The 27,420-nt window shown below is 40.5% G+C and overlaps 3 protein-coding genes across 7 annotated transcripts in view; 2 read left to right on the forward strand and 1 right to left on the reverse strand.

The window, feature by feature from the left end:
• NCKAP1L (NCK associated protein 1 like) overlaps positions 1–17,114 on the reverse strand; it is a 97,757-nt gene extending 80,643 nt beyond the window's left edge. Inside the window, exons 1-4 of one of the 4 annotated variants that reach the window (XM_081949903.1) lie at positions 16,918–17,114; positions 10,638–10,748; positions 9,375–9,467; positions 5,243–5,299 (exon numbers count right to left, since the gene is read on the reverse strand). In XM_081949903.1, the coding sequence (XP_081806029.1) occupies positions 5,243–5,299; positions 9,375–9,467; positions 10,638–10,748; positions 16,918–16,986 (330 nt within the window). In that variant the 5' untranslated portion in view covers positions 16,987–17,114. Of the gene's footprint in view, positions 1–5,242; positions 5,300–9,374; positions 9,468–10,637; positions 10,749–14,228; positions 14,247–14,395; positions 14,663–16,520; positions 16,617–16,917 lie in introns of those variants that run through there. The other 3 variants (XM_081949904.1, XM_081949902.1, XM_081949905.1) reach the window with 3 other exon arrangements.
• LOC309390546 (gametocyte-specific factor 1-like) overlaps positions 1–27,420 on the forward strand; it is a 194,147-nt gene that overhangs the window by 120,150 nt on the left and 46,577 nt on the right. The window lies entirely within an intron of this gene.
• LOC309390556 (gametocyte-specific factor 1-like) lies at positions 12,811–26,711 on the forward strand. 2 transcript variants are annotated; one of them, XM_081949987.1, is made up of 8 exons: positions 12,811–12,913; positions 17,687–17,729; positions 20,466–20,593; positions 21,374–21,500; positions 22,909–22,986; positions 24,133–24,175; positions 25,128–25,166; positions 26,565–26,711. In XM_081949987.1, the coding sequence occupies exons 3-7, from the start codon at positions 20,501–20,503 to the stop codon at positions 25,147–25,149; spliced, it is 363 nt and encodes a 120-aa protein (XP_081806113.1). In that variant the 5' UTR covers positions 12,811–12,913; positions 17,687–17,729; positions 20,466–20,500; the 3' UTR covers positions 25,150–25,166; positions 26,565–26,711. The 2 variants fall into 2 exon arrangements, with proteins under 2 accessions (XP_081806113.1, XP_081806112.1); XM_081949986.1 differs by lacking the exon at positions 12,811–12,913 and adding an exon at positions 17,105–17,222.

Here is a 27,420-nt window from a genome sequence, read left to right on the forward strand (position 1 = left end):
AACATTTACAGGGGCAATGGCTGTATTAAGTCAAAGCAAAACAAACCACATTAGGGCATGATACAGCATGTCAATCATACTAGTTTCTGGGTTGAAGCACTCCCCCAAATCATCTGGAATGAATGAATTCTTTTTGCCAGTTGAGCAAGAGCCATACTTTGTCATCCTGTACAAATTGGCAAACCTTCGATCTAAGCTCAAAAATATTACAAAGCACCCGTGTACCAGCGAATACACATGTACCATTGTGGTGCAGAGTACATCCTATGTGTTGTGTGGTTAGTAAATAATACGGGTTGTGTGCTTCAGATGTTAGACAGGAACCGGGAAAACTCGGGTTTTAATACACTGGATGACTTTGGGTCAGCCACTCGCAATCTAATCTATCACACGGGAGACTCGGGTGCCGGGGAGAAAAATAAGATAACAAGGCACATCACTTTGAGTTCTTCTACAATATATACATACATACATATACATACATACATACATACAATATATACATACACACACACACACACACACACAAATATATTAGTATTACTGTGAAGACTCATTACTGTATTACTGTGAAGCAACAAAGATGATTAGGGGACTGGAGACTAAAACATATGAAGAACGGTTGCAGGAACTGGATATGTCTAGCTTAAGAGAAAGAAGGACTAGGGGAGACATGATAGCTGTGTTCCAATATCTCAGGGGTTGCCACAAAGAAGAGGGAGTCAAACTATCCTCCAAGGCACCTGAGGGTAGAACAAGAAGCAATGGGTGGAAACTAATCAAGGAGAGAAGCAACTTAGAACTGAGGAGAAATTTCCTGACAGTTAGAACAATTAATCAGTGGAACAGCTTGCCTCCAGAAGTTGTGAATGCCCCAACACTGGAAGTCTTTAAGAAGATGTTGGATAGCCATCTGTCTGAAATGGTATAGGGTTTCCTGCCTAGGCAGGGGGTTGGACTAGAAGACCTCCAAGGTGCCTTCCAACTCTGCTATTGTATTGTATTGTAAACCCACCCCCTGAGCTGCACACAGACTCTGCATATGGTTCCAGTGATAGGAATGGTCAACAATATAAGCCTTCTTAGTGACATACCCAATAAGAGGTACAGGTAGTCCTCAACTTACAACATTTAGTCATTTAGTCACTGTTCAAAGTTACAACGGCACTGAAAAAAGTGACCTGGGGTCACGGGATCATCTTTCGTGACTTCTTGACAAGCAAAGCCAATGGGAAAGCCAGATTCACTTAACAACGGTGTTACTCATTTAACAACTGCAGTGATTCACGCAACAAAGGTGGCAAGAAAAGTTGTAAAATGGGGCAAAACCCGCTAAACAAATTTCTCACTTAGCAACAGAAATTGTGGGCTCAGTTGTAGTCATAAGCTGACAACTAACTGTATTTAGCTAGTTCCCAAATCTGACTTCATTTAGAAACCAATTGAAGCCATGCTTATTTCTCTGGGTATTTATGTTAATAATAAGTATAGTACTCCAGGACCAAAGTGCCTATATAATTGCCTGCCACTGATCGTTCTTTTTTTGTTCTTTCTTAATCCTTTTTAATTTTTATATGTATGATATATTTTTTAAAGCATTATTGGTTTACTGCAATGTTTTTAATACTATTTTTCCCTCCCTCATGTCTTAAATCTCCTTTGGTGGTCTGTGGGAAAGAATAGCAATATAGACATAAAATACATCCTTATATTTATGCATGTGTTCCTTTTCTGTTTTGGAAGGAAAAGGCTGAGTATTTGGAGTCTGGGGCCTGTAGCAGAACACCAGATATTCAGCTATTTCGCAGTCTCAGATACCTATCAAGTCCCCAGTTGCTTCCCCTGTTTTTAAAAGCATTTCTATTCTGAGAGCGGAAAGCAGAGTCCCAGTTTCCAAATGTCTATACTACTGCCTTCGTTTCTGTTGAGCACAGCATACTTCCCAGGAGAAAAGCAGAAGTTGCCAAGTTCTTCTGAGAGAGACCGCCATGCTGTTTATTGATTTGGTATTTTTTTTAAACCCTCCATTATTATTTTTTAAATAACTCCAGCAGGTGATGAACATACATAATACTCTTTCCTCCTCCCATTTCCCCCCAAAATAGCAACCCCGTGAGGTGGGTTGGGCTGAGAGTGTGTGACTGGCCCAAGGTCACACGGCTGGCTTTCATGCCTAAGGTGGAACTAGAACTAGGTCAGCATCTTAACCATTACACCAAACTGTTTCCTTCCTTCCTCCCCTCTCTTTCTCCCCCTTCCCTTCCTTCCTCCCTCTTCCTAACTTCCTTACTTCCTCTCCTCCTGTTCTCTCCTGCTTTCCTTCCTTTCTCCCTCCCTCCCCTCCCCTCTCTTCCTCCCTCTTTCCTTTCTTTCCTCCCTCTTCCTAACTTCCTTCCTTCCTCTCCTCCTCCTGCTGCCTCCCTCCTTCCTTCCCTCCCTCCCTCCCTTCCTCCCCTCCCTCATTCCCCTCTCCTTCCTCCCCTCTCCTCTCTTCCTCCCTCTTTCCTTTCCTCCCTCCCCCTTCCTAACTTCCTTCCTTCCTCTCCTCCTCCTGCTGCCTCCCTCCTTCCTTCCCTCCCTCCCTTCCCTCTCCTTCCTTCCTTCCTCCCCTCCCTCCTTCCCCTCGCCTTCCTTCCCTCTCCTCTCTTCCTCCCTCTTTCCTTTCCTTCCTCCCTCTTCCTAACTTACTTACTTTCTCTCCTCCTGTTCCCTCCTGCCTTCCTTCCTTTCTCCCTCCCTCCCTTCCCTCTCCTTCCTTCCCTCCCCTCCCTCTTTCTTTTCCTTCCTCCCTCTTCCTAACTTCCTTCCTTCCTTCCTCTCCTCCTCCTCCTGCTCCCTTCCTCCTTCCTTCCCTCACTTCCTTCTCTTCTTTCCTCCCTCTCTCCTACCTTCCCTGCCTTCCTCCTCCTCCTCCTTCCTTCCTTCCCTCCCTCCCTCCCTCCCTTTTTTTCTTTCTTAAAGAAAGCTGGGGAGAAGAGATAAAGAGATGGGCAGGGAGACCAAGATCATTAAAAAAAGATAATATGTTGGGGATAATTTGGGATGAGGGGGAAGTGCAAAAGAGGAGCTTGCAGATGTCTGTCTGGGGGTTGGGGGCACTGGTGTCTCTATGCATGCTTACTTTGGGAGGAGTGAAGCTCATTCTATTCCCTATTTAGGAGGTAAGAATATTTTTTTATTCTCTATCTGTCTCTATACAGATAATCCTCGACACAAACATTCGCTTAGTGACTGTTTTGAAGCAACAATGGAACTAAAAAAATGACTTATGATGTTTCTCACAATATGGCTGTTGCAGGATCCCAATGGTCATGTAATTAAAATTCAGACACTTGGCCACTGTCTCATATTTATGACGGTTGCAGTGTCCTATGATCTGCTTTTGTGACCTTCTGAGAAGAAGCAAAGTCAACGCAGAAGCCAGTTTCACTTAACAACCCTTTTTTTACTAACTTAACAATTGTAGTGACTGCACTTAACAACTATGGCAAGAAAGGTCATAAAATAGGGCAAAACTGACTTAAAAATTCTCTTGCTTAGTGATGGAAATGTTGGGCTCATTTGTGGCCGTAGGTCAAGGACGACCTGTACTTGCTTGCCTGTATTTGACAGTTCTTTCTTTGTGCTACATGGGGGCCAGAGGTGGTATTCAGCCACTTCTGATCACTTTGCCAGAACTGGTAGTGGAAATCGCAGGTGGGCCCCCGCCCGGGCTCTATGCCGTCCTATTTAGGCATGTTTTTGAGGCTGGGCGCATGTGTGGAAGGTGCACACACACAAGCAAAGCGCATGTGCGGAAGGCTGGGCGCATGTGTGCGAAGCGGGACAGGCACGCGGGGCGAACCAATGGTAATCAAATGTGAACCCCACCGCTGACAACAACGTGATTTACAATCTCTGAAGAAAATGCAGGAATCTTTCAAGAAGGTGTTGTTTTTTTGTGATTAATGGATCTTATGAGCTGCCATCTTGCGATGATGCCAATGAATACTCTTTAGATTTCCAAATATGCCCCCCAGTCAGTGGTGGGTTTCAAATTTTTTTAGAACCTCTTCTGTAGGTGTGGCCTGCTTTGTGGGAGTGGCTTGATAGCCATGTGACTGGGTGGGAGTGGCTTGGCAGTCATGTGACTGGGTGGGCCTGGCCAATTTGTAAAATGTGGTGAAACTCACTTAACAACGCTCCTGGTTAGCAACCAAAATGTTGGCTCAGGAACTCTGGCATTGAAGCACGCAAGTCTTAAAGCTGTCAAGTTACAAGACCCTTCCACCCCTAATCCTTTAGAAAAAAAACCCAGGGGTGTTCAAACTTGATAGCTTTAAGAGTTGTGGACTTCAACTCCCAGAATTCCTCCTCCAGTCATGTTGGCTCAGGAACTCTGGCATTGAAGCACGCAAGTCTTAAAGCTGTCAAGTTACAAGACCCTTGCACCCCTAACCCTTTAGAAAAAAGCCCCAGGTGTGTTCAAACTTGACAGCTTTAAGACTTGTGGACTTCAACTCCCAGAATTCCTCCTCTCGCTCTTCATCATGATGATGTGCGGACGGGCAGGGGGAGGGAGCTGGAACCAGTTCTAAATGGCATTGTAGATTTGTGGAATCTCTTCTATAGAAGAGGTTAGAACTGGCAGGAACCCACCCCTACCACCAATCCTAAAAGCACTGGTGATGTGACTAACAGATTTGGCCTGGCCAGCTAAGTTCTCAGTAAGTCAAATGCAGTATGTAGTGAAAGATCAATAGCTGTTTTTTGCCCGACACCGTGAAGAAACACTAACATAATGCTCATATTTTATAGCAAGGATGGAGAATCTCAAGCTCTTCAGGTGCTGGTGAGACTTCTATGCTAGCTGGGAATTGTAGCCAGCAATCAGAGGTGGTATTCAGCAGGTTCTGACCAGTTCTAGAGAACTGGTAGCAGAAATTTTGAGTAGTTCGAAGAACCAGTAAATACCACCTCTGACTGGCCCTCATCTATTCTCTGCCTCCCGAATCCCAGCTGATCGGGAGGAAATGGGGATTTTGCAGTAACTTTCCCCTGCCATGCCCACCAAACCACATCCACAGTAATAAAAAAAACTGAATCGCACCACTGCCAGCAATGTCTAAAGGGCTGCAAATTCTTCACCTCTAGTTTAGAAATTTAGAAAAGTAGACTCTCTGTTGTGGACGTTGTACTAAAATGTGTCTTTTCCATCCTCATCTCAAAAGTAATGTCTATACAACATGAAAATGACACTCACAATGTCCAAGTAGCACTGGCTTGCATCTATGGTATTCAGTAGTTCATAAACATGGTCCTACAAGGGGAAAATAAACAGTAATGAGCGTATTCAATTAATAACTAATAATTTATCGCCTTACATTATTTAGCATGAGTCCCATTGTTCCATTACACCATGAACTCTGGACAGGATTCACTTGAAATACATTATTATACTGCTGATCCAAAATCAGGCAAACCAGGAGTAACTACTGAGAATAAAACAGGTTTCTATCATAAGCTTTGTTGGGCTTGTAGCTTGCACAGGCTACTCATTCACAAAATGTACATCTTCTTAGGACGACTGCACCTCAGAGGTGGTATTCAGCAGGTTCTGACCAGTTCTGGAGAACTGGCAGCGGAAATTTTGAGTAGCTTGGAGAACTGGTAAATACCACCTCTGACTGGCCCCGCCCCCATTTATTCTCTGCCTCCTGAGTCTCAGTTGATCGGTATGAAATGAGGATTTTGCAGTATCCTTCCCCTATAGTACGTTGGGAATGGAGATTTTACAGTATCCTTCCCCTGGAGTAGGTTGGGAATGGAGATTTTACAGTATCCTTCCCCTGTAGTGGGATGGGAATGGAGATTTTACTGTATCCTTCCCCTGCCACACCCACCAAGTCATGCCATGCCCACCAAGCCACGCCCACAGGGGCGGTAGTAAAAATATTTGAATCCCAACAATAAATAAATAAATAAATATATACTGGTTTTGTTGTATTCGGGTCTTTTCCCGTGTAAGATTTGGACTCTTAATCTTACATGGGAAAAGACCCGAATACAACAGAACCAGCATACCTACACCCGTGAAAATCTACGAAAACAAACAAATATATATATATATATATGTATGTATGTATGTATGTATGTATGTATGTATGTATGTATGTATGTATGTATGTATTTGTGTTACAACCCCTGGTATGACTAGTCTCCCTTTATTTATTTATCAGTACAATTACAACATAATTCAGGTTATAAGCCTGAAGTTACATAATATTTTTTTTTATTTTAACACTTTTGTAATTGCAGGTTGGGATTCCTTCTTAGGCTCTGACTGGAAACAAGTCATTTTATAATAGACCACTATGATCTTATAGTTTGCTTGGATATTTTTTAAAAAAAAACCTTTGAAAATTCCCTTTTAAGTTGCTTGTCCTAATTGGAGTAGCTCTGTTCATCTTTATCAGCATTAAATATTGAAATTAAGACTCCAAATTAACAGGGAATTTTAGATTATTATCACTTATTTTTAAAAATAAAGCTGATTTTATTTATCTCCCAAGAAAGAAGAGAAAGGATGATTGGCACTTCTAATCACATACTTCAAAACTATACAGCTAAAAGATGGAGCTGTAGACATTATTTCATTTTCTCTATTTTTATCTTTTAAATGTCAGAAAAGCGATGTGGGAGCCTTATCTCTCTTACACATCAAAACTAGGGGGGGGGGGACAGTAGAAGAGATACCCTATGGGAGAGTATAGTAGTAGTGCATAGTAGTAATTACAAGCAGCTATGCCAAAACAGGATCAGAGTCAGGGTATATCTCTCTATTGTGCTTTTGAAAACGGAGATTCAAAACTTCCAGCCTTGAATGGTGATTCAGCCTTGTTACTATAGCCTTCCTTATGTATCCTTAAAAGCTACATGAATCATGTCTAATTTTACTCAAGACTGACAAATCTTTGTTTTCTTGGCCATAGACAGAAAATCTATAGTTGTAAACATTACTACTTTTTCATTTCCATGCTAAAGGAACATTCAAGATTTTTTGGAGAGGAGAGGAAATGCTGTACTTTTATAGCTTTAAAGCATAGGAAAGTTTTATCCGTGTTTATTTACATGCCAATTGTACAATTGTACAAATGCCTCATAACAAACCAAATGAACATAATAATAAACTGGGCTACAGGCCTTAAAGGTAAAGATTCCCCTCGTACATATCTGCTAGTCGTTCCTGACTCTGGGGGGCGGTGCTCATCTCCGTTTCATCGCCAAAGAGCCAGCTCTGTCCGAAGACGACTCCATGGTTATGTGGCCGGCGTGACTAAACACCAAAGGCGCCCGGAACACTGTTACCTTCCCACCAAAGTGGTCCCTATTTTTCTGCTTGCATTTTTATGTGCTTTCAAAACTGCTAGTTTTACAGAAGCTTGGACAAGTAACAGGAGCTCACTCCATTACACGGCCCTAGGGATTCGAACCGCCAAACTGCTGACCTTTCTGATCGACAAGCTCAGCATCTTAGCCACTTAGAAGAGGCTTAGTGACTTCTTAATCATATGTAGCAATCATATGTTAGCATTTGTGCTAACAGTAAAGACAATGTCAGTCAGTTTGAGCACACGTTAGCCAGCATGCTATAAGTAGAGCTGAAGCCCAATTTTACCGAAAACATATTCAGAACTAACTAACCTAGAAACCATTTTGTAAGCCAACAAACTATGAGATACAAATAGGGGTGAGATTCAGCCGTTTCGGACCAGTTCGGGCAAACTGGTAGCTCCGACAATCAGTTGAGAGTGAATGGGTTCGCTCCAATGATCAGGTGGGCCCATCCGTCCACCGCTATGCTATACTGACCTATATTTCCTTTGTTTGAACCCCAGCTGACTGGCGCGACAGAGCGGATTGCTGCACCTCAGCTGTTTTACTCACCGTGGCTGCAGCAAAAGGTAAGTTTTTGAGCTGTTTTCAAATGCACTACGCCTGTGGAGCATGTGTTTGGCGCATGTGTGAACAAAACATTCACATGCGCGCAAAGCGTGTGCTCAGCAAGCCAGTTGTTACATCGGTTGAATCCCACCACTGGATACAAACAATATATTATCATTTACTCAGATACCAAAATATTTATTTGGTTTATTTTCACCCACAATAAGCAGACGTTTATGGGAAAACTGATAAAATATGACTTCATTCAAGGCTGGATAGGGTGGGGGCTAGCGAACAGAAATGTGTGATTAACATTTTACCGTGTTTCTCTGAAAATAAGACAGGGTCTTATTTTCTTTTGATCCCCGAAATAAGCGCTTGGCGTTATTTTCGGGGAGGTTTTATTATTTTTGAGGTGCAGGAGGCGGCATGCGTGGTCACCTTGTGGCTGCAGCTGTGTTGCAGTATTTTGGGGGAGGGCTTATTTTCAGGGGAGGGCTTATTTCATCGGATGCGTTCAAAAGCCCGATTGGGCTTATTATCCAGGGAGGTCTTATTTTCGGGAAAACAAGGTAACATTTTCCTACAAGTAAACAATGTGGCCATGATATAGGTCTGTTTTGCTGGCCACTAAAACTGATTTACTTTGGACCATGCATATTAAGCTCAAGGCTATGGAATTCTGCCCTCTCCAGAATGAAAGCAGAGAACCTGATTCTCTCTCCTTGTTCCCATAATTAACCAATATGGAGGCAGTTTCAGCTAACATGGGTGGCATGTTAGATCATAAGAGCCATGGTGGCACAGCGGTTGGAATACACTATTGTAGGCTATTTCTGCCAACCGCCAGGAGTTCAATCCTCATCAGCTCAAGGTGGGCTCAAGCTTCCATCCTTATAAGATCGGTAAAATGAGGACCCAGATGGTTTGGAGCAATATGCTGACTCTGCAAAGTGCTTAGAGAGGGCTGTAAACCATTATGAAGCGGTATATAAGTGCTCTTGTCTTGCTATTTGCCTCAACAGAACCCATTGATACGATTTGAAGGCAGGCCCCCTGTAGTCAAAAAATATTACCAATGCAATCCAAGATTAATTCCGTGAGAAGTCAAGGCAATGGATTCATTGGAGCTTATTTCCAAAGAAAGGATAGTATTGCTGCACATTAAAACAAAATAGTGTCTACTCTTATGTTCTAAATACAATTTACCTACTGATCAGGACAAGAGTTTCAGACTCATTAGGATTCCTAAAAATAGGCTGGACGGCATTGGTACATGCCATCATGCCTTTAAGTGCAACACAAGAGTGAGAAAAAGCGCTTCCTGTGTTTTCTGTATTTCTCCATAAATTTGGTTACACAACACAGCAATTCTCCCCTAATTAAAACAGCAAATGCAAAAGACTCAACCTCAGACAGTTAGATGGATCTAACTCTGGCTTAACACTCACCCGGAATTCCATTACATCCACAAAGGTCTGATAATAGGCAGTGAGTGTCCGGAAAATATCAGCTTTCTCTTTGTGTACCGGACCCAAGTGTTGCTGTAAGGGAGGAAAAAAGGCAGGCATAAGGTGATGGGTAAGCTCTGCAGCAGCAGCCTTAATGTATCCCCATTTTTTGCCACTTAAAACAGTGGTCCCCAACCTTTCTGGCTTGGCTGATCGGTGAAGGGTGGGGGAGAGAGAGAAGGGATGGTTCTATGCAAGTGACAGGTAAGTGTGAAAGTATGTACAGCTCCATTTGCGCAAATGTTGTTCGCCTGTGGCTTACGCAAGTGGAAGTGCGCATGTGCACACACTCTTACCCACCACTTTCATGGTCCGGTTCCGGTGGTGGACAGAGGCCCAGGGCTTGGGGACAAAGAGGCAAAGAGCAGTCATAATGGGTAGAGAACTCCTTGCTCTTCCTGAATCTTTTTTTTCCCCCTACCAGGGTATTTCAAAATTAATCTTTTTTAAAAAAAAAATGCTTTTAAAATAATAATTAAAAAATCCCTTGAAGTTAAGTTTGAGTTTGATTAGAGCTAGGCAATATTGGACTATTGAGCATGATTTAGAAATACATTTTCACATGTATTACAAGAAGACAGAACAGCTAACATTGCTTTTCCCTTTTCACTGATATAAGACCGTCCTTGAAAGTAAAAAACTTGGTTGTTAAAACAGAGTTATAACAGAATAACAGAGTTGGAAGGAGGTCATGTAGTCCAACCCTATGCTCAAGCAGGACATTCTATACCATCCTGGACAAATGGCTGTCCAGTTCTCCTCTTAAGAATCTCCAGCGATGGATCACCCACAACTTCTGGTGGCAAGTAGTTCCACTGGTTAATTGTTGGAAAATTTCAGTAAATAACCAGTAAAATGTGTTCTATGGCCCTCGCTAAAATTAAGAAACAGGTTAGGAAGGTAGCTGTTTTCTGAATGCAGAAATTGCTCTGGATGAAACTAGAATAGCCACTCCAGGGAAGCCCCCAAAGTGCTTTTTCAAAGTGCAACTGGCTTCTTCAACTCTGATGCTTCTTGGATGAGAAGCAAAACATCTCCAATGGAAAAAACAAAGTCCAGTTGCCTTTTGAAAAAGCACTTCTGGGACAACCATGAACTGGATGCCTGAGAGTCTCCATAGACAGTTCCAGGGGAGTGTCCTTCTTTTCCAAGAGGATAACTTGTTCAACTTTCTTCTACTCTGCTCTTAACTCAGGGCCCCACCGTGCTGCTCCGTGTGTCCAAGTTGGGAAACTTTTTGTTGATATATTTGATAGATGACTCCATTGTCTTCTCCACGAGGAAAGGAAGCTTGGTCTGGGAATCCGTGCATGTCTGCAAAGATAACAAAGCCAAGTCAAAACTGCATTTGTTTATGTGCATAATTATTAGGCTTTTCATAATCTCACACTCACTGCAGCATGCAGCTAATCTCTTTCTTTCCTTAGAAATGAAAATGAGAAATGGCAGAACAAAAAACAACAACAACCCACATGGGAATGAACAATGTCATTTGCCAGGAAAAACAATAGATAAACAGATTTTCAGGGGACTGATCCATCTTTGCTGTCAGGACATTCTTCCTTCTCTCCAGCTTTGTTCATTTGAATGGTTATTTATTTATATTCAATGGTTAATTGAGCAAGGTGGAGGAAACAAACAAAAAAAAGTCAACTCTGTATCTTTTGTTCCTTTAGCTCCTACTTTGAGGTTTTGATGGTTTGATGGAAATGGAACAAGCTGCCTCATTGGTCATTGGTCAATTATTGCCAAGCACAGGCAAATGAGTCCCCCTTTTAAAGGTATTAGCTTAATAGAAGATCATGAATCAATCCATTAAAATGACATCCTCCAAAGTGGTACTCTAAATGCAGCCTTTCTCAAGCTGGGGCCCCCTCCAGATGTGTTGTTCAAACCAACAGTAAAAGCATATGTGTCACAGGGGACACTATTACGCACTGATCAAAAATGCTTCAGAAATAGCACATTAAGTTTAACTTCCCTCCAGGTGAGGGAATCAATGGAGATTTAAAATGTCTATTAGTTGTTTTATTGACAACCAGAATATCAATGGAGATCAGCAGTAGGCATCTCTACAAGCAAATGAAACTATAGTTAGATCCTTATTAGATTCCTAGCATCCTAAAATTCTCTCTGCCTCTCCATCTCCATATGACAATACAGTACTGATCACGGCCAAAATTTGTTCCATAAGTTTGTTCACAAATTAATTTGGTCATGACCGAAACCTAATTTTGGAAATTTGGCGCTTACAAAAAAGAAAATGATACAGAAGGGGAAATTGACTGTGGAAAAAAAAATTGTGAATTGTTTGGTCAGAACTTTATTTGGTCAGAAGTTGGTGACCAGAAGTTGGTGACCAGAAGTTGGTGACCAGAGGTTAAAGCAGATGTGGGAGAAGAGCAGTCAGAGCTAGGAGGGGTGGAATTAAGTGGGACATGAGCCTAGAGTCACTACGTTCCCACAGATAGTCCAGGTCCAACCCCTCTTGAATGCCATTGACCCTTATCTGGCACCAGTTTAGTACTGTATGTTAGTTGACTCGATTTTTGTGCATAGGCTTGAGCAATAAATCTTCTCAACCAAAGCTTATGTGTGATCCCGATCCTTCTAGCACAAAAGTGCATAATTTCTCTTGTCTCAAAGTCAGCACCAGATTTTGCATGGCCACAGTTTAATGGAATGGAGTAAAGGAATAATTAAATGGGAGGGAAACAGTGGTGGGATTCAAAAATTTTGACTATTGGGTCTGTGAGCGTGGCTTGGTCGGCGTGGCATGGCGGGCGTGGCTTGGCATGGTGGGCGTGCCGGGCGTGCCAGGGGAAGGATACTGTAAAATCTCCATTCCCTCCCAACTCCAGGGGAAGATTACTGCAAACTCCCCAATCCCTCCCGATTAGCTGGGACTCGGGAGGCAGAGAATAGATGGGGGCGGGACCAGTCAGAGGTGGTTCTCTGAACTACTCAAAATTTCTGCTGCTGATTCTCCAGAACTGGTAAACCTGCTGAATACCACCTCTGGGGGGAAATGATGCCTTAGGTGAGGCTTAAGAAAAGGATACTAGTGAGATAATGTGTCAGTCACTTTTACTAACACTAACCTACCACAGTCAAGCAGCAAATTCTGGATAGAAACAAGAACTAATAGCATATATAGCTCCCCAAAATTCTTAACTGTGTTCATATATTGCTATTTAGTACAATGGGAGATAATTGCTATGTCACAAGGAAATATTATGATCACTATCAAAATATGGTCTGTAGCCAGCAGTGGGGGGTGGGAAGGAATGTAAACAGGGGTGCGCAATCTAATTTGCATAAGATGTCACCGCCCTCCCCAACAGTTCCAAACAGGAAGAGGAAGCTGCTACGTCTGCTGGCTTCTTGTCTGTTGATCTGAATTACTGTAAAGCTGCTGTTTCCTTCCTTCCTCTTAAAGCCTTCTCCAATCACTATTAATTAAAGCAGCTAAGAATAAGGTATAGTATTTAGCAGTTCAAGAGATGGTGTTTCCAAAGGCATATTAGCTTAAATCCTCACTTGGTCCAAACATCCAGAGTCAACTTGTGATCAGTTTCCTTTTCTCGGAGAGCTTTCCAGAGTCTCATCTCCTCCAGATATGTATAACTACAACTTTAAAAATGGATGATGTCATATGGGAGGGAGGCTGTCCTAAATTTAGCTCACAGGACTTTTATTAAGATGGAAAAATCCCCTGTCAAGCTTTTAGGCTCTTCTGAAGAAATTTGGGACATGCGTGAAACATTTGAAAGTCCTAGCACGCTATCCTCTGCTTTTAAAATATAATCTTAATTCTGTCACTGAGCGCTATAGAAATCATAACTGAAAAACAGTCCCTGCTCAGATGGAGGGAACATTAGGCCACAATGGAATGTAGGCATTAAAGACAGCTCAGAAAAAGCAGCATGCTAAAACCACAAACTAGGTTCACACATTGCATTAAGCCGTAATTTGAATAAACCACAATTGGCTTGATTAATTTAACATTAGAAAGCCATAAACCCAAGTTTAATGTAAAAAAGAAACATAAGCGCTAACAAAACACCAAACCAGGGGTGGGGAACAATGGCCCTTTTATGACTTATGACTTTGAGTCATACTGACTCAGAAATTATCAGAGCTGAAGTCCATAAGTCATAAAGGGACCATAGTTCTCCACCTCTGCACTAAACCAAAACAAACCATTTTATCAATGTGATGTTTGAACCAACATTGTCTGAGCAGGGATACTACAAAAGGAGGAAGAAAATGTCTGCATAAGGACTATGTGCAACAGATTAACCAATGATTTACAGCATAGACCCAACTATCTAGATTTGTGCTACACACAACACCATAAACTAATCGCCAGGCTTGGATTCTCAAAGCACATCAAATCACGTTCAGTGTAACATGCTGTGAGAACTACTTAAATAATGACAAGGATATTCTTCCTGGTCTAGAAGAAGAATTAGGATGGGATACAGGAAGGAAAGCAAGTCTGAAGCTGGAGAAAATTAGAATAAAGCTGCAGATTGACAAGGGGGGAAAAATCAAACTATTTTCTTCTAAAGCATCACCTAAGAATCACTTAATTAAAAACAAAAAGTGCTCCCGGGCCTTTATTGAGGCTACCATATACTTGCTATATAAGAACCATTTGTTTCTTAATCTTTCTTGCAGCTAGTGTTTCTGAGTGGTAGTTGTAGGCTGCACTATTTTTTTCTCTCTCCACCGGTTTCCTCAAACCAAGTTTAATAGGAGATCTTCTCTTTAGCTACTTGGGCCTCCCACCTTTGCTGTAAGCCAGAACAAAATAGAGAAAGGCTCCAGTCTTCCAGATAGACACACCCACACTTTATAGACCCCAGACATTGCTATATTCCTTCCTTAGGATCAGCTGGAAATCTCATCCTCCGAGGAGCAGAATGACCTGCCCCCGCGGGCACATCAGAGCCTACCTTCTTGATGTTATATATGCGGATGAGCACACCCTTGCCCCTGTCGTTAAGAATTGTCAGCTTCTCGGCAAATTTGTGCTCGTACACGGAGGACAGGGACATCTTCCCAAGGAATCGGCAGCGCCCCTTGGGGCTTCAGGCTCGATGAGGGGAGAAATTCAAAAGCAGGCACTCCTGTGGCATGACTTGCTCTTGGGGCTTTCAGCTTATCATGCAGACTTCACCGCTTCCTCTTCTGGCAGTGGAGAATGCAGCTTCCCCTATGAGGCTGGGACTTCCTGTAACCAGGCTGCTCAATGAGCAGAGCACTTCTGGGGCAAAGCCACCCTGCTAACTTTTCCTGCAGTTAAAACAGCTTCTTTCACTTCTGCCTAGCTTGTTACTTAGTACTGCTCTGTTCCTATAATATGACATAATGAACCACAGTGTAGTCAGTCGCATTTTAGCCTTGTGAACTCACCTGCTGTACAGGGGATATCACCATGAACCCCCATCCCCGATGCCTATGGGTTAAATGAATGAACACCGGTAGTCCTCAACTTACAATTCATTTAGTGACCGTTCAAAGTTACAACAGCAGTAAAAAAAAGGGTCCTATGACGATTTTTCACACTTATGATCGTTGCACATTGCAGCCTCCCCGTGGTTGTGTGATTTACATTTGGATGCTTTGACAACCGACTCACATTTATGACAGTTGCAGTGTCCCGGAGCCATATGATCCCCTTTTGCTATCTTCTGACAAGCAAAGTCAATGGGGAAGCCAGATTCCCTTAACAACAGTGTTACTAATTTAACAACTGCAGTGATTCACGTAACAACGGTGGCAAGAAAAATGGTAAAATGGGGCAAAACTCACTTAGCAACAGAAATTCTGGGCTCAGCTGTAGTCACAAGTTGAGGACTGTTATTTAACCAGCTTCCAAATCTGACTTCATTTAGAAACCAATTGAAGTCATGCTTATTCCCCCCCCCCCCCATTTATGTTAATAATAACTTACAGTACTCCAGGACCAAACTGCCTATAAGATCGCCTGCCATTGATGGTTCTTTTTTGTTCTTTCTTAATCATTTTTAATTTTTGAATTTATGGTTTTTCGAGGATTTCCTGTATTCAGGTAACCAGGACTATGCCATGAGAATACAATCACTAGGTCCCTGAGTTTTTTGTGCCTTCAAGTTAACATTAGCAACTAGTGACTAGCTGGTCCAGTCCCTTAAGTTTCTTGGCAATGTTTTTCAGAAATGGTTTGTTAATGCCTCCTTTCTAAGGCTGAGTGGTTGGCCCAAGGTCACCCAGCTGGTTTTGTGCCTAGGTGGGACTAGACACCACGAGTTCCTGGTTTTTAGCCTGGCGCCTTAATCAATGTAGTATAAAATAATGGTTCTCTAATAACTAAACACCTAATACTAAACTTTATAAGAGAGCCAAGCTTGCCAAAAAAACAAAACCTGTAGGACCAGTCCAGGTAGTCAGCAATCATCAACACTGTCTTGAAGTCGTGGGGAGTCAAAAATTGACTCATAGGCACAATCAGCCCAAACCAAACCTAAGGGTCACCAGGTATAGAGTTACAAAAGAAAGATAATAGGGAAAAACAGGGAGGTTCCCCATTTCAAGCTTTCTCCTTCAAAGTAAGAAGGAAACTGCAAAACAGGAACCCAATTTGCTGTAATGGGTTTTTTTCCCCCCTGGCCTAAACAAGAGAGTTGCCAAAAGGCTACTGGCCCTAAAAGAATTTTTCAGGCTCCTTTTGATTACCACAAGAGGTTTCAAGAAAGAGCACAAGAGTCCTTATGTGATGCCAATTGTACTAATGAACAAAGAGATGAGTTCATGGCTCTGGCAACATTACTCTCAACAGATTTACTCTCTTTACTGTCTCTGCCCCTTCTTTACCCAGAACCAGTAATCAGCAATACAAATGGAAAGAGTTGAGGTGGGATGTCTGCCAATCTTAGCTTGGAAGTTATCCTTGCCCGTACATCAAACAAGGTATCCTGCTTTTCTTCAGACTGGGATCTTTTTCCCAACTATGAGTCTCTTCCTAGTGCATTTTTCAAAAACAAAAACAAAAACCCTGTTCCTCACACCCAGAGTTTTGAATCTTTTAACTTGACTTACAGTACCAACTCTGGGCAAACCTTGAGTCAAAATCAAGATGAAATTTGGAGGGAAGAGCAAATCATGAAACAAGCTAGTGGTTGTGTTTGCAAAACAACCCAATCCATGGTTAGTTGATCCATGGCTTACTTGATGAAATTGCCTGGGTTTGCTCAACCTTGAACCATCAATTAGTCTACTGAGCCCACAAATTAGTCAATGTCAGCCACATTGTTAGGTATTTAGCATTTAGTGAGAAAGGACCTAGTTAAAACCATTAACCAGTATGCTATCTACAATAGGTTTGTACTATCACTATTATTCTGTAGTTGAGAAACTTCTTTACATGAATGACTTTTGAAGCATCCATAATACTTTTTAAAGATAGACAAGGGTGAATGCAATTTTAGTCCCCCACCTTTTGTAATACAATGGTTTCCTTGGACACAATGATGTCAGAAAGTTCTTCAAGAAAGTTTCCCACCATGTTTCCCACCCTTGGTTCACTCTACATTTCAACTGCTATTAGGAGAAACCTATGTCCACCTGAAGTTAGCCAATTGTTTAGCTGTAACTCTTTGCCCTGCTGAAGACAAAGGCAATTAGATCAAATGAGCAGAGAGAAAGGCGGGTGTTTCCATTAATGGCCAGCTACTTTATAAAATAGGCCTGCCCTTGAAAAGCATTCAGAAGCTTCAGCTGGTGAAACACTGAGCTACAGAGGTTGGTTATTTGGTACACGTAAGGCTGCTGCTTTGGGGAGCTGTGTTTGGTTGAGGGACCACTTTCTTCCAGTCGCTTTTACCCGTTCAATTTGCTCTTGCAGCACAGGCATGTTATGGGATCCTGCCAGCCAAGGAAATTTGGCTGCTGGGGACCAGATGATATGTCTTTTCTGCTGTGTCTCTCTGAGATTAACTATTGACCTTGAAGATGCAATTATGTGCCCGGGTCTAAAGTGAAGAGCTACATTTCCTGGCTATGTTGATACCAACTGATATCTCTTGGTTGATAATTGTATTCAATTTCTTTCTTGTTTGTGTTTTGCTTTAACTATTTTGTCTGCCAGGGTGTCACCTGTTTGAGATGGGTGGGTATATACAAGTTGAATGAATAAAAAGCAATATGAAATGCCCCCCCCTCCTTTTTTCACATATGCGAACTTACCTTTTTGCTTTTTAATTCAGCTAACAGTCTGTGGAGGAATAAGCTGGAAAGCAGGAACACACAGTAAGTCTTTTGTTCTTTCTTACTGCTTTAATTATTTAGTAAAAGTTTGTGACTGGGTTTCATCTATTGTACTAAGCCCGTTTGGTGAATGAAACAAAATTTGTGTTTTTACAACACAATAAAATAACACACCCCTTACATATTATGGAATGAAAAACATAAATACATGTAGTCGGAGTTGGATCTGTGAAGGAACCTAACGGCTGTGTTCATCATACTAACAAAGAATACGGACTATAACAAATGTTTTGTAAGCCATGATGTGGCTTATGTTCTACTAATATAAAATTTGTTTAAATCTAGTTAGTTGAATTAAACATCGTTTGATTCATGCTTCAAACTAAGGTATCGGGGTTTATAAATCACAATATATACTTCCCCATTTGATTTATAGAATGCATGAAAAATATAGTTGGCTAGATATATATATATTGTGAACCCAGAGCATGGGTTAATTAACCAAAAAGCTGCAGATTAGCCAATTTGTGCAAACATGGTCAAGAAAATTCATAGCCTCCCCCCACCCCCACCCACCACTTTAAAAAGTAGCTTTGGGGAAAAAATCTGATTAAATAGGGAAATTCTAATTCACTCAACTTGCATAGGTTTGGGAAACAAAAAGATATGATACTTAGAATACTGATTTCTATGCCATTTAAATCAATATCAAACATGGTTTAGCTTGCTATGTGAGCAAAGCCTCTCTACTATATAAACCATACTTTGATTTCTGATCAGAAATGTGAACCAGAAGTGAACCGACTGAACCAATCCCAACAGTTTTGATACAATATTTATATAGTCAGATTAATATGTGGCCAAACAAGTCACATGGCTTAACATGATATAGAAATCCAACCTATTATGGCTCATTTAACCAACTATTTAAAATGTCACTGCAGTTTGTTTAACTGTGCAGTCCATTTAACAATAGGCTTAAGTATCATTAGACAACCCATGCCCTGTGGGGTCATCATCATTTCCTTACCATATTCCTCAATGCCTTCAGCAATGATGGGTCATCTAATATATGGCCTTTACTGAAAAGTTGTGATACAGAGATGCATCTGTCTTGAAAATAGCCCAAGCGAAACCCAGTCAAACCTCAGCACAGGAAATGTTTTATGACATTTTGCACTATGTCATAAACTGTTTTAATTTAATTTTTACATGACAAAAGGTTTTATAAACTTTGCCAAATTTCAATCCTGTCAGTGTTCATAGGCTCCAGATTTTGAAAACAATTCTCTAAGTTAGCCAACTTGGTTCAAAAATTGTTACCCCGTGATGTACAGATGAAGGTTGTGGGGAACAAGAGTTTTAGCAGTGTATTTGCCACCTATTCCCCATTGGATTGTTTGGGGGATATTTTCTTATCCATACAGAGAAATCAGAATGACCACAGGTGGGCAAAAAAGCAATAGAAATAGGAGCAACCTATGGGAACATATTGACCTTATGGGAAACTGGCAGGAAGCATTGGAAATTCTTCCTTCCAGTACTTCCCTTCCTTCCTTTTTTCCCTCCTTCCTGTCATTCTGTCATTGTATTTTTTCCCCCTCCTCCATATCTCCCTCTATAGAATTCCTGCTGGCTTCCTAATTAACTTTGCTTGTGGAAAGCTTGTGGGGAGAAATCCAGTGGGGAAGCTAGCAGTAAGTTGCATGTCCAAGGCCATCAGGCAGATAAGTGGTTGCTGTCAGGTGGGAGAAAGCGAGGGGATGCCCAGGAGTGTGGGTCGAAAATGGTATACAGAGGTGTCCGAGTGGTGCTGTTCGGATCAGAAAGGGTGCACAAATAAGCACAGGAGATGCTATGCAGGTGAGATCAGAAAGGGGGGGCATGCAGGAAGTGCTGTCTAAGGTGGGTAGATATGGGTGCAGTGCCACTCAAGGCTGTATGGAGCCATGGAGTGTGTAAGAGGTGCTGTATGGGTCACAGAGGATGCATAGGTCAAGGGAAGTTCATGGGAGGCTGCAGATCAGAGAGGGTTCATAGGATGCACAAGGATCAGGGAAGCAGGTGGCATCAGCCAGGAAGATTGCAGAGATCCCTTCCCTTCCTAGCAGGTAGGCAAGTGGCTACTACTAGGTGGGGTAGGAAGTAAGGAATTGAATGCCTGTAAGCGTCACTGAATGTTCAAAATGAGGATCATGTGGCTGCAGCAACAACCTGGCAACAACTTTCCTAAATGAAACTTGAATGTATTATATCCAAGGCAGTGGTGGGATTCAATTTTCTTTACTAATGGTTCTGTGGGCATGATTTGGTGGGCGTGGCAGGGGAAGGTTACTGTAAAATCTCCATTCTTTCCCCACTCCAGGGGAAGGTTACTGTGAAATCCCCATTCCTTCCCAATCAGCTGAGACTCGGGAGGCGGAGAAGAGATGGGGATGGGACAAGTCACAGGTGGCATTTACCGGTTCTCCGAACTACTTAAAATTTCCATTACCAGTTCTCCAGAACCTGCTGAATACCACCTCTGATTGTATTTTTTTAAATGGACAGCATAATAAGATAGGTTACAGCTGCTGAACATCATGGTTATCATGGTTTCTAAAATGTCTAAATTTCTAGAATTTCAGAAATAATTAGGATGGCTTTAGATATATTAGCATTAAAAGGGTCCCATTTTTTATCTGTTATGCTTTCTACTGAATCCTAGCATATGCATCTGTGTACCTTGTTATTTAATAGTCCCTTTCTATTCAAGAATTTATTTTTCATCATCTTTAGGAGCACAACCACCCAGCAGCCTTCCCACATCTCTCATGGATCCAGAACGCCTGGTTCAGTGTCCCTATGACAAAAACCACCAGATCAGAGCCAGCCGTTTCCCTTATCACTTGGTAAAGTGCAAGGAGGTAAGGAGAAAATGAAATGTGGCATAGGCAATGCGTGTTGACATTTAAAGCCAAGCTAGACAAAACTGAAGAAGAGAGAAATTCAAAACATTTAATTACAGAAAGTTCCAACCCTGAAACCAGATGTGCTGTCCCCAATGTTGAGCTATTATCGCTGTTTCTTACTCAACATCAAAGCAGAACTCCTTCCAAGTGAGTCCTTGGAATGAAAACACAAAGCAGACCTAAAATGAATACACAAAACAGACCTGTTCCATATCATGCCACTTCCTCAAGACTCAGAACTGCCTACAAAGGAACATTTTGCAGGTTCCAAAGCAGAATGTTATTCAGTAAAATTGTGGATGAAAAATAAGATGGAAAACTTATACTGGTGGCATTTTGAGATCTTGCCATAGCGAGCCCATACAGTTTCCTTGGAATGGTCAATTGTTCGATTTAATTTAAACCCTTTTCCTAAAGTATGGAGGTTTTTTTTTAATCTTGAAATTTACTGTTGCCAAGATCTATTTTCATGTTCCACATTCCATTGCTCCTTAGGAAATTGTGTTAAGTGTCAAAAGATTGTTAAATCCCTTAATTTTCCACTCCTGAGATATTAGTGGCACCGTGAGGACTCCTCCAGATTAAAAAAAAAAGTGGATTAACAATTCCTTTTCTGCTATATCTTTTATATTTCAAAAACGTATTTCCTGCAGTATCACTGATGACAGAATTTTGGAGACAGCCCTAATTTCTACATTATAATCCTCTCTTGGGTTTTGTTTTGTTTTTGCCTAGAACAATGAGAAGATCGCTAAAAAACTAGCAACATGCCCCTATAATGCTCGCCATAGAATTCCCAAGGAAGAATTCGATTTCCATCTTGAAAATTGTGAGAATAAAATTGCTCTGGATGAGTCCAACGGTGAGGGTTTGATTCTTTTTTTCTGCTTGAATGCTCGCTATGACTCTTGCATGATGCAATAGGTTATGTTGTTAACAAAAATGTGTGAATTAAGCTGAGAGTTATGCTGGCTACAGAAATCAGCATCCCCAATTTATTTCAAACAAATAAATATGCTGCCTTGACTATATACTGTTTATTCAAATGTGTTGTAAAATAAGGTGCAAAGAGAAGAAATGAATTTATAGTGAGCAATACAGGTATGAAAAGTATTTTTTTTTAAATGATCGCGAGTTCATTCTTTTAAAAAATTAGACCTCACGAGTAAGGAAATCAAAGTGAAAAGTTAACATGACTGACATACAATGCAGTCAAATAAGTGAAGGAAGATTAAAATAGCTACACATAAACATTGGCATTGTATGGGAATTTACAAGGAGACATGGAAGGTTCAATGAACTTTCCAAACAGAGAAAACATGACCATTTTGTATATTTCTGTACATGCCATAAAATTAAATTTTCCTGGGCAAAGAATACAAAATATACTATTATGAAGTAGAGTAAGTACAGGAACGTTCTAGAAAAGGGTGTGATTCCCCTCTGTTCTTTGATTTTATGAAATGAAATTTAGGAATATTTTATGCTTTGTTCCTCCAAAGAGAAGTAAAGATACGCAATTAACATATTCCCCACACACACACATTTAAACTTGGATATGAAGCAATAAAGTGGACAGTACTGAACTTTTGGTCCTGAAAGAAGATTTAATGGTCCAATTCCCATGTTGACTGATTGACTTAGATGTGTCTGAAATTATATATTGTACAAAGTAGAAGCTGTTCTTCTATTCCCCTTTCCTCTCTCAGTAAATAATCAAAAAATGTTTGCTTATTTAAGAAGGGATCTCACCTGAGACAACGGAGAGCTTCCATTAATGTTCATATTTTATGCCAAAGCAAGTTCTTTCTCACAAAATGACCCCTTTTTTTATTTTTATTCATTTAACTTGATAGAGCAGCTACCAAAATCTCCTGGCAGTTTAAAATAAAGCGTACATTTAAAATTAATGTTAAAAACATTTAATGACACTTAAAGAGAGTAAAGCAAATGTAAAATCAAAATTAACAATTGTACTCTGCAGTTAAAAGCCTATGCAACATTATGTATTTCAAGAGTTTGTTTTAAAAGCTAATAAAGATACTGGTTATCAGATTCTATTATCAGAGACCAGGATCTTACCCTTTGCTGCCTTGCAACAGAGTTGCTTTGAATTTCAATATCTCGTTAGGTGAATTCACAAACATGAGCTCTAACATCTTAAAGAGACACGCTCAGCCCAGGAACTCAATATAACTGTACGTAACTGTTCATGACTATTCAATATCAATATCACTGTTCATAACTGTTTCTGAACATTTTGCTTCCAGGGGCTCCCAATCTAAACATGGGATTCAAAGAGGTAACTGGTGCGCAATGCTCACCTTCGCAGGAAGACTGGGAAGCTGGTGAGTTTGTATTTCCAGAATACAGCACAACTGTACACAAATATTTCCAAACTGAAACACATTACAATTGAACTGAATGCAATTATTATTTTTTATGACAAACCAGTAACTCCTTCCCACTTGGAAACCCCAGCTTAAAACCAATTTAAGGAACCAGATCTTTCTCCAAATCAGAGGTGGTATTCAGCAGGTTCTGACCACTTCTGGAGAACTGGTAGCGGAAATTTTGAGTAGTTTGGAGAACCAGTAAATACCACCTCTGACTGGCCCCGCCCCCATCTATTCTCTGCCTCCCGAGTCCCAGCTGATCGGGAGGAAATGAGCATTTTGCAGTAACCTTCCCCTGGAGTGGAGAGGGAATGGAGATTTTGCAGTATCCTCCCACTGGAGTGGGGTGGGAATGGAGATTTTACGGTATCCTTCCCCTGCCACGCCCACCCAGCCACGCCCACCAAGCCACACCCACAGAACCAGTAGTTAAAAAAATTGAATCCAACCACTGCTCCAAATGATTAGGTATTCCTGCTGATTTAGGCCAAGAGGTCTTTTTCCACTTTTGAATTGCAACCATTGAGACAAATTTAGATTTAGATAATATGAAAACTTGAAGGCATCCTTTACATGTTTGTCTGAGATGCTCTGTGGAGTTTAGTGTTGTCTTAAGAGCCTTTGATGAGAAAAATGTTCAAAACTGCATGCAGGGGTGCTGCCCTAGATGATGGGAAGAACAGCAAGGTCGCTCATCACTGATATAAGAACAATGGTTTAAAAAAGGGCTTAAGTAGACCTGAGACTTAGTGAAACTGATCAAACACCACCACCCCCATTTTTCTCCTGACTGGAGCTTGAGTATTATACTTGCTGTCTTCCCTTCCTATTATTTTTGCTTCAGCTATCCCTGCTTCTTAGATTCTGAATCCAACGGGTAGGATCCGAACAATATTTTTGTGTTTGTATCTAGGCGGCTTTTGATATTTTGGCATAATAATTTTGTTTTAACAGTGCCATTAAGCATAACTATCCCATGAGAGTATGTAGTTCATGTCTTATCAACTTGAGCACTTTGTGCAAAAACCAAAGAAGAGCTTCCCAGCTAAGTAATTATGCAAACAGCATCTAATACTTGTTTACTTACTTTTTTTTAAGATGCTGATAAATGTCCTGCTCCTCTTTTTGTTTTTGGGAAGAGGTGAGTCAACAGAATAACTGCTTTGCCTGTTATTTCATCTGTTAATTCAGCATCAAAATGGTAACAAATGACACAAGCTCAGTAGCGTTTCTTAAATCTGGGACAATCAACTTTTTATGTCAAAGGGGTATATGTTTGTGGTGTATGTTTTATGGTGTAGAAGACATATGTAATAATAAGCCAGATGGGGGATGTGGGGAGAGAAAGCATAGTAAAATACTATAATGGGTGTAAGTTGCATACTAAAAATGCTTTTGCTTAGACAAAATACATGTTTCTTAGTTGTCTACAAATGCAACTGCGTAAAGAATGCACTATAGTGGAAACAAGACAATCAAGGCAAGAGTCGGTATTGGCAGGCAGCAGTCTTCTTTGGATAGTTGTTGTTTTGAAGAGTTGGCCTATAACAAAGTTGTTATATATATGGGCAAATATATATATATATACATACATACATACATACATACATACATACATACATATATATATATATATATATATATATATATATATATAAAATTCATTCTGGTTTTATATTCTGCAAGCCGCCTTGAGTCATCATGGGCAAATAGGCAGTAACATAAATTCAATAAATAAAGTTATCAAACATATCTATGATATGTCAAATATATCTTCTCACAATCTCTGGATATATTTTTTCTATTGACTCTGATAGGGAATTCTTCATAGAATAAATATATCAGTTGTCCTAGAATCAATTTCTGTTTTGGAAGAAGGAATTGCATATCCAATCTTCCCTACAAATTAAAGCATGGACACCGAGCAGTGTATTCTTCCAGCCCTGAATGAAAGCTGCTCTACTGTTATTTGGAGAACTGTTTAAGTCCATTTGAAGTATGTATGTATGTATGTATGTATGTTAGAGAAAGAATGTTAGAAGAGGCTAATTTAAGACATACATAATTACTGATACTATTTTTCTTCCTGATAGCTATTCTGAACAGAAAAAGTAGAATCTACAACTTCAACGGTAATGTATTATAGAATTAAATAATCTATTATAGAATTTCTAAATTTTAGCTTGGGATAGTCCAGCCAATCCAGTATGATTTATAAACCATGGTTTTCCTGAGACAGACTGAGGTGCAGATTGTTTAAGGCCCACATATCCACAGAAGCAAACAGTTTCTAGATAGCTACGATATGTCTAAGTGCTATTACTATTGCTATATGTCATTATCTCAAACCCTTAATGTATTTTTGGCGTCATCGTTACAGAAATGTTTTGTAAATTTATTTATAGATAAGAGATAGGGTATGGGAAGAAGAGATCATTTGTTGTATTTCAAGATAAAGTGTTACTAAATTATTTATACCGTATTTTTTGGAGTATAAGACGCACCTTTCTTTGAGGATGAAAATCTGGGTGCGTCTTATACATCGAATACAGCATTTTTTGCCTCCCGAAGACCCTACTCTCTCTTTCTCCCTACATACCTACCTACTGTATTCCTCTCTCTTTCTCTCCCTCTCTATCCCTCTATCTACCTACCTTTTTTAAAAAAAATTGCCTCTTCAAAACCTTGGTACATCTTATACTTTGGTGCGTCTTATATTCTGAAAAATATGCTAAGGATTTCTCTGGGGAGATAGGACTTTAAAAAATGTTGTTTGGCCTTTACAAAGGCCATCTAAGTTAATTATAACAGAAGCAACAAAAAAGGCTCATCTTTTGAGGTAAAAAAATTTTTGGAGCCAATAATATTGGTACCACAAGAAATTGAACCACAGACTACCATATGAATCAACACCAGCCAAACACTACCCATAATAGAGGTTAAATGTGGTGAGAGGTTATAAAGTTTTCCCATTATATCTGAGCTGCTACATGGTCATGATAGCTTGTTAAGTAAGCTAGAACTGAATTGGTTAGCACATGTTTAGTAAAGTACAGAAGCTAGTCAATTTTTCTGATTTCAAATGGTACCAATGTAGTCAAAGTAAACAGTGAAAGGATGGCAAGAAAAACATTTTTTTTTTGCCTATGATGCAAGAAAATGAACAGTACATAAGACTAGAGGCTGTTCTAGGAAAGTCAGCCTTAGAATCTCAACATTGGCAGTGTATGTTACAATTTGCAATATGGTAGAGGTGGCATAAACACACACTGTGGATATCCTTGCTTGGAGTTTTGACATAGCTTTCCCTAGCTTAGGACTTCTTGTTCAGATAAACTAATAATAGCGTCAGGGGCAGGATTCTTTTCACATCTCAAAACCAGTATATGCTAAATATAATTAGCAGCATCTTCCCTCCTTTCCTTCTTTGTTTTGGGCCTTTATCAACGTTGACAGATTGCAAGCAGTTTGAGGGAGTGGTATGAGCCATTCTGAGATTATTAAAAATTAACTAACCCCTGTTGTTCCAGATTTTATCATGAAGACCCCATTGGAAGAAGAAATCAGGACAAATTTTTTTAAAAATTCAGGACAATCCTTTTAAACATTTTAATTTTTTTTAATGCATTTTATTCGAATGTTTTAATAAAATTGAAAATAAAATATCTCCAACTCTTTCTTTGCCTGTCATTTTTTATTATACATTCAGCTCTTTCCAAAAATATGAGGCTGCAGATACATGATTCTCTCCTTAAAACAAGAGAGCCTTAACTAAGAAGGAACTATTGCTTCAAAGTCATGAGTGATCTTTATAATTAAGCGGGGAATTTGAATTTTGCTTGGTCCTAAGCACTCAAACCAGTTTGCCACGCTGGCACTCATGCGTCTGCTTCTTAGCAGCCATTCTCAGGAGAAACCTCTAGGTTATATCTCCCTACATTGGAGTGGACGTGAGATTCTTTAATGATGTAAGAAGCTTAAGGACATTTCATAAGCATAAGATGTCTCTCAGCCACTTTCAAACTACCATAGAGGGCAAATAGCAATAGCACTTAGACTTATATATCACTTTACAGCCCTCTCTAAGCAGTTTGCAGAGTCAGCCTTTTGCCCACAACAATCTGGGTCCTCATTTTATCCACTTCAGAAGGATGGAAGGCTGAGTCAACCTTGAGCCTGGTGAGATTTGAACTGCCAAATTGCAGGCAGCTAGCAGGCAGCAGAAGTAACCTGCAGTAGTGCACTCTAACCACTGCGCCACCATGGCTCAAATGGGCAACTAGAGAATACACAACATTTGCAAAACTATATTCAAAAGCTTTTCAAGCTAAATGAGAACTTGAGAATAAATCCCTTTGTAGAGCATTCACCCATCTTGGTTGTTTC

This window comes from Natrix helvetica, assembly GCF_964273705.1.
Source record: "Natrix helvetica genome assembly, chromosome: 1".
Classification (NCBI taxonomy): Eukaryota; Metazoa; Chordata; class Lepidosauria; order Squamata; family Natricidae; genus Natrix; species Natrix helvetica.